General features: G+C 41.9%; 1 protein-coding gene across 10 annotated transcripts in view; it reads right to left on the reverse strand.

The window, feature by feature from the left end:
* Window positions 1-15,875, reverse strand: part of RAPGEF4 (Rap guanine nucleotide exchange factor 4) — a 284,964-nt gene that overhangs the window by 201,647 nt on the left and 67,442 nt on the right. For 6 of the 10 annotated variants that reach the window (XM_081814166.1, XM_081814162.1, XM_081814164.1 and 3 more), the window contains one exon: window positions 14,979-15,125. The exons of 2 other annotated variants lie outside the window; for them this stretch is intronic. In XM_081814166.1, the coding sequence (XP_081670292.1) occupies window positions 14,979-15,125 (147 nt within the window). Of the gene's footprint in view, window positions 1-7,969; window positions 8,901-14,978; window positions 15,126-15,875 lie in introns of those variants that run through there. 2 more of the 10 variants (XM_081814171.1, XM_081814173.1) reach the window with 2 other exon arrangements.

The following is a 15,875-nucleotide window of genomic DNA, read 5'->3' on the forward strand; positions in this document are numbered from 1 at the left end:
CATGTCATGGATTACCACAAATGGGATACTGTAGGGAGCTCACTTTCCTTCTCTATCAGATCGGAGAAGACCCTGCCAAGCCCCACAGGAACAGAGAGATTAAAAAGAGTAACACAGAGTGCTCTGTGCCTTCTGTGACCCAAGGACCCAGGCCTAATGGCTACTAGGAACCCTGACTGCACCAGCATCAGCACAGCCTCCACCGAAAGCCCCAAGTGATAAAGACCTACAAGGCCTCCAAATCTGGGAGAAACCAAATGGATTCCCAGAGTGTGTCTATTAATGGTCCTTAGTTTCCTCTGGTTTTGAAGCCGCATTCTGCCTCTTGCTCGGGGCTCTCTCAGCCCCAGAACCTCTCAGCTTCCAGGTTTTTCAGTCTGTTTAGAGGAACAGCGGTGCTCCGGGCCTCCATTTTCCCCGAATCTTAGCAATCCCAGGTGTTAGACATCCTATCCCCATCCCCTCACCTGATCTCAACCTGTCTTATAGTCATGTTCTTTTTCATCATCTGGATCCTCATCTCCTCAGAAGGCAACCAGCCTCTTCTTGGCCTTTCATTCACAGACAGATCTGGTAACACCTATGTGAAGGGGCTGCCATCATTCATCCCTGGTGTTATTCACCTGATCAGGAGGAGACCAGGAGATGTTAGGGGAGACAGCAGTTGGGCTGGGTCTTGGGCCAGGTAGAGAAAGGAGGTGACTGGAGGTAAAGGGACCCTAACACTTTTGGGCTTCTTACGTGTTTTGTTTTTTTTTTAAAGATTTTATTTATTTATTTGAGAGAGAGAGAATGAGAGAGAGCACATGAGAGGGGGAAGGGTCAGAGGGAGAAGCAGACTCCCTGCCGAGCAGGGAGCCCGATGCAGGACTTGATCCAGGGACTCCAGGATCATGACCTGAGCCGAAGGCAGTCGCTTAACCAACTGAGCCACCCAGGCGCCCCTTACGTGTTTTTGCTCCAGGGAGCAAGTAGGTATGGTGCTAGTGTCCAGAAGACCTGGGGGGAGAGGGGCTCCGGGGAGGGGAAAGGAGATAAAAATCCTGCGCTGTTCCTGGGAAAGGCTAGGCGGCTTTGACAGGCTCTTCTTTCCATGAAGAACTTGAGGAGGCAAGCTTGCCCTGGAACTGGAGGGTTGTTATGACCCCTCCTCCATGTTCCACCACAACAGACATGTTCCCACGGTAGCACTTGAATCCTCTGCTTGTGTCTGGTGACATCTTTCTGTCAGTCACCTTCCTGTCAGCCTTAGGAGGACAAGACACACAAGGGGACTTTCTCTGGAAACTGTTCTGACTCTCCCTGCCAGTTACCATCTCCTCCTCCCACTTCCAGCCCCTGCAAGCACCTCCGCAAAAGCGCTTATCACCCGCTTTTAAAATTTATTTTCACGTATTTATCTCCAATCGACTGTGAGCTCCTTGAGGGCTACACGCTGTTCGCATCTGTGTGCCCAGTGCCTAGCATAGCACCTGGCATTTCGCGAATGCCCGACTAGTGCTTGCTGACAGGATTCAGGTTGAGAAAAATAGTTGGATAAATTAATAGAGGCAATATGGCTGGAAAAGGATGTATGGGCACATTTAGGAAGCTTTGGATGCCAACATAGAGAGTCTGAACATTATCCTTGGGCAGCAGAGACAGCAGCACTAGGCGTCTGAGCAGGCACCCATGTACCCGAACTCCTCCATCATTCGTATCTATCCGTCTCTACCCTCTGCACCTTTTCTCGGTGCTTCCTGGGGCTAAGGGATTGCTGGCATTATACCGTTTCTTCCTCCCAACCACTTGTGATAAGATTATTGTTAACCTCCTTTTACAAATGAGGAAACGGGTTTAGGCAGTAAAGTAACTTGCCTGAGGACACAGAGCTGGGCCAGACTGTCATCCTGATCTGGCTGATTCCAGTCCCTGGTCTTTAAAAACCACGCCGCCTCCCTTAACACTGGCTAGATGTGAGAAGAGAAAAGGGAGGTCACAGTGATGGTGGGATGGAATGGATGAGGAAGAGATAAACACACAATTGATTATAAAAGGAGGCTGGCTAGGACAGGGAGAAGCAGGAAGAAAGAAATCAACCTAAAATATTCAAGTAAACTTGGTATTTCCTACTAGTCTTTTTTCAATTTTTCTGAATGTTTAAAAGTTTGAATATAAAGTTGGATGGAAAAAAAGATAAGTCTGACATTTCAGACCTAAATGAAGTCTGGAGAAGGGGCTAGGATGAGGGAGAAGAAAGTATAAAGCCACAGGCAGAAAGCAAGAAGGAGAATTTCAGGAAGATGGAATGCCAACTCTACTAAAACTTCTCTAAAAATTTCTTTTTTTTTTTTTTAAATATTTTATTTATTTGAGAGAGAGACAGAATGAGAGACAGAGAGCATGAGAGGGAGGAGGGTCAGAGGGAGAAGCAGACTCCCCACTGAGCAGGGAGCCCAATGCAGGACTCGATCCCGGGACTCCAGGATCGTGACCTGAGCCGAAGGCAGTCGCCTAACCAACTGAGCCACCCAGGCGCCCTTCTCTAAAAATTTCTTAACCATGTCAGGACTCATAATAGTTTAGACTATTATGCACATGCTTGCAATTATTATTATCAGGAAGTCATGCAACGATTTTAATTTATTAATTTTCATTTATTAATTATCACCTCATTAAATATGCCATCTGCTATGTATGACAAAACCTTTGGTTATAATTAAGGAACGAAAATGTCGATGGACATAGTGTGATCTGCAATACAGTTTTCAGAGAAGTAGAACACTTTTTTTTTTTAAAGATTTTATTTATTTATTTGGCAGAGAGAGACACAGCGAGAGAGGGAACACAAACAGGGGGAGTGGGAGAGGGAGAAGCAGGCTCCCGCTGAGGGGCAGCCCGATGCGGGGCTCGATCCCAGGACCCTGGGATCATGACCTGAGCCAAAGGCAGACACTTAACGACTGAGCCACTCAGGCGCCCCAGAACACTAACATTTTTAAAGCTATCTTAAAACTTGTAACTTTTCAGTAAGTACTTTATACAGTGTTGTTCACAAAGTTGTATATGTTCCTGAGTAGGTGGATCTTTTTTCTTTTTAAAGATTTATTTATTTGAGAGGGGGGAGGGGCAGAAGGAAAGGGTGAGAGAAACTCAAGTGGTTTTCATGCTCAGCGTGGAGCCTGATGTGGGGAAGGATCTCACAACCCTGAGATCATGACCTGAGCCGAAATCAAGAGTCAGACACTTAACCAACTGAGCCACCCAGGCACCCTGACTAGGTAGATCTTTTATTAAATGCCATATCTGATCATTTTACTACATTTTCCCTTTTCCAAGTTCTGTTATGCTTTTAACAGGGATTAGATACAATGTAAGTTTTTATAGAGAGGTTTTTTTCCTTTTTCAGTATATTTGTACTAGGCAATTCTATGAATTTAAGCAAAGTGAAGCATAGGCAAAAATGCCCCCCAAACAAATAAAGTAAAACCCTCAACAAATAGCAAAGACCTAAAAATGAAAAGCCATTTTCATTAACACTTATTGCTAAGAGCTGTGCTTGCCCCAGAACTATTAAAGAGGTAGATATAATTCTGGACAGGGAAGAAAAGAAAACAAACAGTTACAGATGCTCAAAAAACAGGACTCACTTGGGGTGCCTGGGTGGCTCAGTCAGTTAAGCATCCGATTCTTGGTTTCGGCTCAGGTCATGATCTTAGGGTCATGAGACTGAGCCCCAAGTCGAGCTCCATGCTCAGCAGGGGGAGTTGTCTTGAGATTCTTTCCTTCTCCCTCTGCCTCCCCCGCCCCCCGCAATAAATAAATAAATAGAATAGAAATAAAAAAGAGGACTCACTTCACTAACTTCAGAAGGTATCCCAGTAACACTCATGTTTCACTCAGACTCAAAGCTTAGAGCAGTGTTCGGGGAGTGGGGAGGGGGCGGGTAGGGTAGTGGGATCTAAGGGCTGGAGGGTTCCACCATCAAATCACGGGGATCTTCACAGAAACTGAAGCAGAAGAGCAGTGGAAGGGACACAGGTCATGGTACAAATATGCAGAAAAGAAATCTTAAGAAAATTTTGTTACAGTTGCTAAAATAAGGTTATAAGAGATAGGTTATGACATAGATGTTATAAGAAACAACTGGAGCGGGGCGCCTGGGTGGCTCAGTCGGTAAGCGTCTGCCTTCGGCTCAGGTCATGATCCCAGGGTCCTGGGATCGAGCTCCACATCGGGCTCCCTGCCCTGCGGGTAGCCTGCTTCTCCCTCTCCCACTCCCCCTACTTGTGTTCCTTCTCTCGCTATCTCTCTCTGTCAAATAAATAAATCTTTAAAAAAAAAGAAACAATTGGAGCCAATATATGAATTTGTAAGAGCATTTATAAATGTTTTGAAGCAGAAGAGAGAAGCAATAAAAAAAGTTTTTAAAACTCATTCAATTCATGCAGACAGCACCACTGACTAAAACACTATTATTGCCTATATCATGTGACTTTTCAAATCATCTAAAAATGAATAACATCTTTATAAAACAAATTAAAAAAATTTTAAGCCACAAAATAGCCTTTTTGTTGGCGATTTAATGGATTTAGAATTTATGTACTTTAAATTCATGAAAAATGAAAAGTCAAAAGACCAAGATAAAATATTTGCAGGAATTACAACAAAGGGTTAATGTCTTGGCCAAATAAAGCATTCATATAAACTGATAAATAAATGCCAATGTATGGGTGAGTAACATGGTCGCTGAAAGAGGAAATATAATCAGAAAAGTAATGTATAAGAAAATCTCAACCATCCCAGCAGTAATCAAAGAAACACAATGACAATAAAGTGTCTATTATAATGGAGGAAAATATGTAACGGTCATGCTGGCCATGGCTGGATATAATAGGCATGCTCAACTACTCCTGGTGGCAGAATAAAAGCTACTGAAAATAAATGTGGTCATATTTATCAAGAGACATAAATGTTTTCATACCCTTCAACTTAGTATTCTTTTTCTGGGAATTTATCTTAGAGAAGTGATTCTCAAAGTATAGTCCAGGGACAGGTCAGGGATCTCAACATTCTCAGGGGGCCCATGAGCTCAAAACTCTCTTCAAAATAGTGCTATCTTATTTGCCTTTTTCACTCTCATTCTCTCACAAAGGTACAGTGTGGAATTTTCCAGGAGCTACATGATGTGTAACGACACGATTGTTCTGACAGATAAGAGAATGTGTGCTGGTAGGATGGTGGAATTGCGGGGGGGGGGGTGGATTTTGCACTTGATTCTCACACTTTCAATAACCAGACCACACGGGCAACCTCTAAACACAAACCCTCAAACAAAAAACACCACTCACTGTATCTCTAAAGTACTGATTGCCATTATTACTTAAATCTGGCAGGAACCCCAATTTGGAAGTAGAATGTCTATATGAGAGAAGGAAAAATTACACTAGGAGATTTAACACAAACAAGGAATAAACATATTGTTCAATCATAGAGCCTTAGCCCAGAAAAAAATGCCAGGCAGGTAAATGCAGAAGCAGATGCAAAGGGGCACAGTGCCCATTTAGCAAAGCCCACTGCTGGAAGACAGAGGTTCTTAGCCCTGGCTGCCCAGCAGGCCCCTCTGGCGAGCTTGAAGAAGCCACTGATGCTCAGGGCCCCTCTTCTAGAGATTCTGGTTTCATAGTTCTAGGGAGAGCCCACACATGGGAATTTTTAACTAGCTTTCCAGGTAATTCTAATGTGGAACTAGTTTTAAGAATGACAACTGTAAATGATGAAAGATATCAAAAAGTTCTTGCCTTTCCAATGATATCACTTGATACAGTATGAACTGTTGTCTATACTTTATATTTTCCATTCACATAATTTGTGGCTTTGCCTTCTTGAATTTGCAAACCAAAAGGGAAGGAGAGGGGCACTAAATTTTCCAATTCATAAGGCACCTCAGTTATCAATCAACATTAACTTGGAGCACTCGTGACAGCAAGGCAGGATTTAAGTAAAGCTATCTTTACATTTACAAATAGGTGGCCCAGGAGCTGGAGAGCTTTCCAAAAAGTGATCTAGCAAAGGTGGGTTAAACCAGGAATAGATCAGAATTTCAGGCCAAACCACCTGACCACATCAATAACCTTTAGAAGGTCTGTCTTGCATTTAAGGTTTGGGCCAGACAGCTCAGAACACTGAGGTTAGTAAGATCAACGACAGGCAAACCTGCAGGAATTCGGAGAGGCTGACTTTGTGACAGGATTTCCTGCTGCTCCTTCCTCGGTGTCAGACACCCTGCCCCAGTGACTGGGCTCTAACCTCTCCGCAGCAGCCTGGAGACTATGCAGGAGTGGAATTCGGCCCAATGAGAACAGAAAAGTCCCATGACCACAGGGCTTCCTACACATAAAGAGCTTAACAATATCCCCCAGTCCATACCACGAGTTCCTTCTGAGTCTCAAGTTCTTAAAGTTTTCCCAGCTAGAACTGCCTTTGCCCGTGGGACCCATTAAACCTCAGAGCGGATTTCTCCAGATGATGACTGAACAACAAACAAAATACAAAGCCAGGCATTTGGGAATGCAACACATGACACCCTCAGAGGGCAGGCCAACCCCTATCCAAGCCTGCCCAGGCGCCTATCACAGGAGGAGAAGACAGAACACAGCACAATAGGAGTGAAGAAGGCCTGCCTCTTCTGTGCGGTCAGCCCCTTGGGACACGACAGCCTCAAATGCTATAATTTGGTTAACTGACCCCAATCCTTTAGGGATGCTGAAAAACGGCCCTGTTAGCCACAGAAGAATTCAGAACCCGATTTCTTTGTCTTCGTTCAAGATGATACTCTGGATGGAAATGAATCTCTCTCTGCCCTCCCCCGGATGTCCTCCGGCACACTGGATCTTCCTTAGAGTACTTTCCAGTTTGTCTTACATTAGGGTGATTTGTATTTATGCCTGTCTTTCTTCTCCACTAGATGGTAAACCAGAAGGACAGACATGATACATTTTGCACCTCTGCGTGGTGGGAACGAAGTGTATGTTTGTTGAATACGACAGGAGTTTCTAAAAGATGAAATTTTCATAAGTGGCATCAATTAACATGGAGTTGAGAAGCTCCTTAGCAGCCACACAGAGTGGTAGGTTCGCTGGGAGAGTAATGAGGGCCACTGCAAGATAAAAGTACAGGGGGGTGGGTGGTGGGAGGCAGTGAGGGGTCAAAGGTGACTGGCAAATGCACCGCCATGCGAGACATTTCAGAACCTCTGCTAACAACAGCTTCTACAAGATCCTAGTATCCGGCGCACACTCCTGAAATGAACACCCAGAAGAGCACCAGTTAGGAAGCGATGACTACTGCTTACAGCATGGGGCCAACAGGCCTACCCGCAGCATCTGGACATTACTGGCACCTGCCAGCTAAGCCTTGATCTGCTCAGACCCCCTGATCATCTTCTGAGAAATAGTGAAATCATAGCTTGTGGAGCTGGTATGACTTCAAGTCATCAATAATGTAACAGAGTTCCCATAAACACTAAGGAATTCATATAGTCAGAGCTGCAGGCAAGATACCCACTGAGCGTCCAGGGGATGAAATACCATCACTTCCGATCTGTTTCCTTATCCCAAATTCATTTTTAATATGTGCCATTCAAATATGTCATCAGATAAATACATACATTTAATATTAATGTGATAAATGTAACTGACTAGTTATGAACAACTATCTTTGTTTATATAGAAACATATTTAAGATCATCAGGCTAAACAAACATACCCTTCACAATCAGAAAAAGATGAGCCGCCATTCCTCCCTCCACACACACGCATCACAAATAAAGATGAAATCAAATTATGTCAGTCCCGTTGTACATATTTAGGTCTGGTGGAACATAATTAGAAAAGCCAGAGATGTTTCACAGTATAATTCCTCAAACCAAAATGCAAACTGTGACATACAACATTTCCCCACCAAAGAATAAAAAAAGAAGCATTCTGACCTTGTAGGGCATATGTCCTTCTTTTCCTGTCTCTCAAAGTTCCTGAATATCCAGTGAATATCTGTCCTTTATTTGGACAGCAAAATACACCTTCATCGCCGATAATTCCTTGTTTGTATCTATCAGTGTTAAAAGGATCTCAGTCCAGTGCTGGTGGTTCTCCAGAAAAGCTCAGGCAGCCAAAGGCAATAGGAAAAGACTTCCTATATACATACACATATATTTAACTTAGTTACCTCCTAATAACTTCACTCCCTTCCTTTCTGGATTTGAGGACAGAGGAGTGAGACCCTGGAGCAGACATAAGGTCCAAGTCATCAGAGCAGGCTTCCGCTTGGTTTAAAAGAATCACAACTGCGAGGAGAGTCAAGAGAACCAGCCAACAGGATGTGTGTGGCTGGAGTTCCTGGCATGAAATCTTGGCTTTCATGTTTATTTTTGGATGTATTTTTCTTAGCCTTTTGATGCAAATTTCTGGCCTGGGAAGTAACCCTACGGTATAAGCTCCAAAGTTGCCAAAAGTAAGCACAGACTTCTGACTTGGGAGAAAGCACGTCCCTTGGCTTTTAGGTTCCAGCCAGTCCTCAGATGAGAGCGTGGGTCCCTGCGCACTAACAGGCAGGCAAGGGACTGCCTGTCTGAGGATGGGTCATGCAGTCCTGCCTCACTGCCCAGGGCCACTAAAACATTTACCTGAGATACCAGCCCACCTTGGAAGCCTCCCATTAAAGTAAGAGTGAAACAATTTGAAATTGTGTGCATGCTAAATAGAGTAATAAAACCACCCAAAGGACTTCGGAGATTTTTATGTTCTGATATTATGTTTTAAGTATTTGGCTTTAATTTTTCTGACAGCCCGAGACAGACAGGAACATCAAGTCTATTCAAGCAGGAGCAGATGCCTCTGAGAAGTATATTATTCTAATAAGGATTTTAAAGCGCATCAACAAAGACTAAGCTGCTGTTATTTCAATACTTCCTATTCTCACAGTGACTTGAAAGATTATTAATGGAAAAGAACTTTTTATCCCTGCATAGTCCAAGAAAAGGCAGTGAATGGAAATAATTAAAAAGCTTTTCAGTCCCACAACTGCCAAGATATCTGGTAGAATCGAGAAATAAAACACTCTGAAAATCAGGGAGTAGAGATAGATGTAAAAATATTTCTGCAACAATATTCATACTCTTAGAAATATTCCTGTTTTGGGGCACCGGGGTGGCTCAGTCGGTTAAGCATCTGCCTTCGGCTCAGGTCATGATCCCAGGGTCCTGGGATGGAGCCCCATATCGGGCTCCCTGCTCAGCAGGAAGCCTGCTTCTCCCTCTGCCACTCCCCCTGCTTGTGTTCCCTCTCTCGCTGTGTCTCTCTGTCTCAAATAAATAAATAATCTAAAAAAAAAAAAAGAAATATTCCTGTTTACAAATTGCATTCTTTTGCTAAGACAGAACATGCACTTATTTCCTCATTTTACCATTCAGTTTTATATCCCATAAAGCATGAAATAGATTTTTGGTCACTTACTGATATTTACTGAGCCCACAGACACATTTGGGGAATAAACTCTCCTGTATCAATCATTACGTCTGAGCAATGGTTCTCTGTGACATGGGATCCCCTGGTTAGAATAAAATCACAATGTATGCCAAGAAGTTTCTGGGTAACAATTACAGCTAAGAAATCACTTTTATTATGGAATGGGTCAGACTATAAATTTAAAATATTGCTTTTTTTTAGGCTCTGTAGTTTTATTGCTGTCTTTAAATTTCGAATGATTTATTCATAAATACGTATTATTATTTTGAACATGCTCAAACATGGCTCACAAGGAAGGAAAGCTTTTGGCCAGATGATGTTCATGCAATTGAAACACAGCTAAGCAGATGGTAGACCACTATTTCAAGGACCTCTTAGTAGTGTCTCTTATGAATTTGATCGAGAGTGCCTCTTGAATCTACTTCTCTGAATACACTGTACTCACCTCATCATTCAACTTCATGTATTTGGAATAGTCGATGTACAGATGTCAAAAGATGCTGCAAAGCTGAAAGCATCTTCATACAGACACGAGTTAGATAGAAAGTCAACAAGAAAAGCAAAAAAACCCCTTGTTGTAGTCATTTGTAACTACTGGAAACCTTATCCTACATGTGCTGCGAAGATATTCACAGATTTGGACAGTAAATCAGTTCTTTATTTAGTCCAAGAGCCACCAGCAGTCATAAATACCCACAATCTTGGATCAAATATTAATAACTGGCTTAAAACTCGCAAGCCTACCTTTCACTACTCGGCCATTTAACTTTCTCACTGAGGGTATGCAATGCACCTAGTGCCAAAGAGTTGAACTTATGGCTGTCTCAAGAACCAAACATGGTGGGGGCGCCTGGGTGGCTCAGTCAGTTAAATGTCTGCCTTCGGCTCAGGTCATGATCCCAGGGTCCTGGGATGGAGTTCCACGTTAGGCTCCCTGCTTCTCCCTCTGTCTCTCCCCCTGCTTGTGCTCTCTCTTTCTCTGTCAAATAACTAACTAACTAAATAAAAATCTTAAAAAAAAAAAAAAAAGAATTAAAAAAAAACCTAAACATGGTATTCCAAGACTTTTCAATCCATTTTCTTCCGAATGAAATTCAGAAACAGAACTATCTCCTGTCTCCTCTCCTCTTCTTTCTCTCTCCATCCCCCAAATGCTACTGAAAAATGAGATGTTTTATACCCTGGTTCATATATTTTATTAAGTTTTAATACCACAGAGGCGTAAGAAGGGGGATGCATTATTGACCAACTCTGAATAAATTTACCATAATTCACTTATGTTAAGAAAACATGACTTTGTTTTAAGATGGAGCAACCCAATGCTCTCAAATCTTACCATAAATTAGCAACTGAAACAAAGCTGCTACCTCAGTTACATCTTGGGGAATACTTTCTCTGATGTATTTGTAGAGGCTATTGAATAATGCTTCTGGTTACATTTATGGGAATAACTTTTTTAAATACACTGGGTGCTACCAATTTAACTTACAACATAATAGACAATATAAAGCAAGAGGTATCTAGGATGAAATTGAATAGGATTTCAAAATCTCACATGTAGTTCTCTGAGTATGTTCTCTTCCTGCAGAGAGCCAATGAAACTTGCCTTTGGTCAGGAAAGGAAGCAGGATTCCCTAGCTTTGTGTTGCCATTAAAGTCCCAAGTGGAAGATTTAAAATAGACTATTTGCTCAGCCTATTAAAGAGCTACTTTTAGACTGTGCTACCTGACAGTGGCTACAGATCTTAATTTTTAGAGTTAGAAGAAGTAACTCAGAATTCCGGCCCTCGTGTTTTATCTTTCGGCCCTTTAAGTGACAACAGGGCATAGATAAGGAGACAAAGCTAAACAAGAGGGTGCTTGATACACAATGGACCCACCAACATTCTTCAAAAGTAAGTAGTCAAATGAGATGAACATGCAAATTTAGATGCTTGATTCAGGTTATCTAATTTTTACTATTTCTAACCTATAGCCCAACACTGAGCTCCTTACCTTGCCAACAAGAGAGGCATTATCCAGCTTACCTTTCTGCTGCTTTCTTCCCACTATCTCACAGTTCAGTAAGGCTCCTACCTGAGCCTTTCCTGACATAATCCTTTCCTTCTAATGTTTGGCAGGCAGATCTAACTTAGGTTTCAGGGGACAGTGCGAGCTTGAATTTTAATTTTGCTAATGAGTATTATTTACTAGTGTAATAAATGGCTGAGTCATAAACTCTATTATCTGACATAATCAAGGAACAGGTATCCTGAATATCAGATATTTTGCTAGCAGATCAGTGTTATATATGTCATCAATGGACCACTCATTCAAATAGAAATAAAATCTATTTAATGATAATGATATATTATACTCTGAAATAATATTATGACTTGGTAGGTTATTTTCTGTATTCTCCAAGTAGAACAGAAGCCTTTGCTGGAGAGCAGGAACTCGGCCAAACTTATTTGCTGCTACTTCCACACCTGACACACAGGAGATACTCAATGAATATTTGTTGAAAAACGAATGGTAGAATAAACTTAAGTCAATCTTTTTTATTTAGAAGGTAATTTAGAATTTTACGAGGTCTTAGGATTATCACGTAGTGTAGGTGCACAATTGTGCCCATTAATAAAGTTCTGACTCACAGAGATTGCTAGATAATGGAGTTTCTTGCATTTTCATTTTAGCCAGTTAAAATGTTGACTGAGCATGTAGTTTGCACTCTGTACTTAGTTCCATGAACAGGCAAATAAAATGAAGTATCTGACTAATCTCTTACTCACTGTGAGGTTCAGTCCTCCACCTGTAAAATAAGAAGTCAGACAAAAACTCTGTTCCTTCTTTTCAGCTCACTTAAGTCACTGACAGGGGAGATCAGAAGTCTGCTCTGAGGTCACAGATGAAGGGTTGGACCCACCAAGCTGGAGAACCACATGACAAGGTTTGGGATACCAAAGACCACCCTCAATATCAATACCCCCATTTAGTAATTTTCCTTTAAAGGAAATATCTGTGGAAAAGAGCCCTAAAATGTACTCAAATGCAATCAAAAGACAGGATCACACTAATCAAACTAACGCATCACCCATAGTAAAGCACCCAGATGTGATGAGCCTCCTGATGTACTCAGTATCACCTTTGACCTTTTCTTGCCAAAAAATGTTTGATTTGATCTCATCAAGCTTTTAGCTTTAACTTCCATTTATAGGAAGCCCTGGGGTAGGAGTACAAAAAGATACCATGAGAAAACAATCAAACAAATCTTGAATTTGGGAGAAACTGACCTGGCCTTTTTAACAAGTCAAGGTCATGGGGAGAAGAGAGAGACAGAGAGGGGTAAGGAGGGAGGGAGGGAGAGAGAGAGAGGGAAGGAGAGAGAGATAGAGAGAGAGAGACAGACTGACTGAGCTATAACAACCAAATGTAATACGTGATTCTTTATTTGAACCTGGTTTGAAATAAAACAGATTTAAAAGATAGTTATTGAATAAATATTTATTTATTTATGGGTATTTATGGGGAAGTTTGAACTGTGGACTCGGTATTAGATATTAGGGTATTATCTTTAGTTTTGTTAAGTGAAATAATGGTATTATGGGTAGGTAGCAGGGTATTCTAACTTTTTGGAGATTATGCTGAATATTTACGATGAAATGTCATAATGTCTGTCATTGACCTTGAAGTGGTTCAGCAAAAAAAAAACCAAAGATGAAACAAATATGGCTATATGTTAGCAACTGCCAAAGTAAGTGGGGATGTTTGGGTGTTCATTGTATTATCCTTTTGGATTTTCTGTATGTTTGACAATTTTTCTAATAACAAATTTTTTAAAAATGTTCACAGGTAGCAACTTCTCAGGAACTTCCTTCATAGTACTGAGGGCTCCTAATTAAAATAAAACTTTAAATATTTCCACAAACCATCCTCAATGAGCAACTTGAAAAAGTCATAACAGACAAAAGCAGTTATAATGACATACATCACAGGTGGAAATCATTTTTGTTCTTAAACCAGTTTTCCAAATTTTCTTTTTTGGAAAAGACTTTTTCAGTTTACCTTTTAAACATGAAAGATCCAAAAAAAAAAAAGACTTATTTGCCTTAATCTTGGTCCCTTTTAATTGACAGAAAACCTCTCCGCACACACCTCATGCAAACCTACTTTGGCTTTGCCTTCCTAAAACTAGCTTTTGTCTCTGAACTTTACAGAGCAGTTGGAGCTCTTTAATATTTTCTAAGAGGAACATTTCAAACAAGCAACCCCGCAATTTATTCACTACTGCCAAGAATAAAAGTAACAGGTTTCACCACCAAGGCCTTCCAAGGCTTTGCAGGACTTTTAAGGCAAAGCATCACTCATTCACCTGCAGGTTTGCTCCCTTAATGCATCTGTCATTTGTTTGGCTCTGGAGGAAACTATTTGATTACATAAAATTCTTTTTAGATCAAGTTTAAAATCTTAGCCACACCGGGACAAGTTGCAAAGCCTGCCAGCTCGATGGGTTAACACTTGGACATACTGAGCCAAGGACAAAGATAAGGAACAACCACAGGTTAAAATCAGAAGCTTGCAGAACTGAAAAGGAATGAGTGTGAAAGATGCAAGGCTTAGCTGGGCCTTTCTAAGTGCTCCACTTGCCATTACTGCATATAAGATGATTCATTCCCCCTACTTCCTGTAAATGAGTGCAGTCCCCTAAGGGGCGCTGGTAAGCAGCGGTAAATGCAAAAGCCACCAGCACCCGTTGCATCCATCCACTGCTGTGCCACCTATGCATTTTGAGGTTGGCAAGTAACCAAACATCTCTATGTCCCTCATTTCCATACCTTATTACAGGGCCCATCATTTTTAAAAGCATTTAACCGAAGCAGATGTTAACCCCATTCATTCCACTTTACCAGGGAACATGTCAACGATGATTTTTAAAATGCAAAAGAAAATGTCAAAGTATTTTGTTCCCTGGTTAAGAATACATCTGTGGAGGGGTGCCTGGGTGGCTCAGTTGGTTAAGCGACTGCCTTCGGCTCAGGTCATGGTCCCAGGGTCCTGGGATCGAGCCCCACATCGGGCTCCCTGCTCAGCGGGAAGCCTGCTTCTCCCTCTCCCACTCCCCCTGCTTGTGTTCCCTCTCTCGCTGTATCTCTCTCTGTCAAATAAATAAAATCTTTAAAAAAAAAAAAAGAATACATCTGTGGAATAGGAGGGAGGAAATACATAAAACACTCTATGGTCATTCAAGAAATAATTATAAGGTATGTCAAACTACAGAAAATTGAGCAAGCACTAAATTAAAAAAAAGGGGGGAGATGTCTTGTGTCAAAATGGCTTTTTCACTCACTCATTTCAAAAACAATTTTTGAAAATTAAATTCCATCCACTGGCTCAGAACAGAACACATTAAGGCTTGACTGTAATGCCATTATCCATGTGGCAGCTCCCTTTCTTTTCTGCAACTACATTAATTGACAAAGAAGCCTTGGGGCTCACCTCCCATAGAGCCTTGAAGTCCTTCTGCTCGATGCGGAGCAGTTCACTGCTCTCCCTAGTAACGATGGTCGCATGGCGGGGTGTGTTGTCCAGAATGGACTCTCCGAAGGCTGTCCCAATTCCCAGAGTACAGATGGTCACTGCATCCTGAGAATCCCCAAAATTGGTCATTAGAAAATTAAACATTTAACTGATATGGGTGAGTTGTCTTTTCTTTGAATTTAAGCATAATTTATACAAAATAAAGCACTTGATTCAATTGCACAGTCTGACAAGTTTTGACAAATGTATACTCCGGTGTAATCACCAACACCAACAAAATCAAGGCATACAACATCCCTATCACCCCGAAATTCCCCGCGTACCCTTTTCCAGTCAGGACCCTCCCATCGGAGATAATCAATGTTCTGATTTCTAGCACCATAAAGGAGTTTGGCTGGCTTTATTTTTGTTTTTTTTTAAGATTTTATTTATTTATCTGAGAGAGAGATCACGAGTAGGAGCGAGGGGTAGAGGGAGGAACAGACTCCCCGTGAGCAGGGAGCCTGATGCGGGACTTGATCCCAGGACCCTGGGATCATGACCTGAGTCGAAGGCAGATGTTTAACTGACTGAACCGCCCAGGTGCCTGGAGTTTGGCTGGTTTTAAGATTTCATGTAAAAGGAGTCAGACAAGGAGCACCTGAGTGGCTCAGTCCCAGTTAAGCGTCTGCCTTCGGCTCACGTCGTGATCCCAGGGTCCTGGGATAGAGCCCAGCGTTGGGCTCCCCGCTCAGCGGGGAGTCTGCTTCTCCCTCTGCCTCTCCCCTCTGCTCGTGCTCTCTCTCTCTCTCAAATAAATAAATAAAATCTTAAAAAAAAAAAAAGAGTCAGACAATATGCCCTCTTTGGTGTCTG

The sequence above is a fragment of the Leptonychotes weddellii genome, chromosome 3 (genome assembly GCF_054177405.1).
Source record: "Leptonychotes weddellii isolate Sample4059 chromosome 3, ASM5417740v2, whole genome shotgun sequence".
Classification (NCBI taxonomy): domain Eukaryota; kingdom Metazoa; phylum Chordata; class Mammalia; order Carnivora; family Phocidae; genus Leptonychotes; species Leptonychotes weddellii.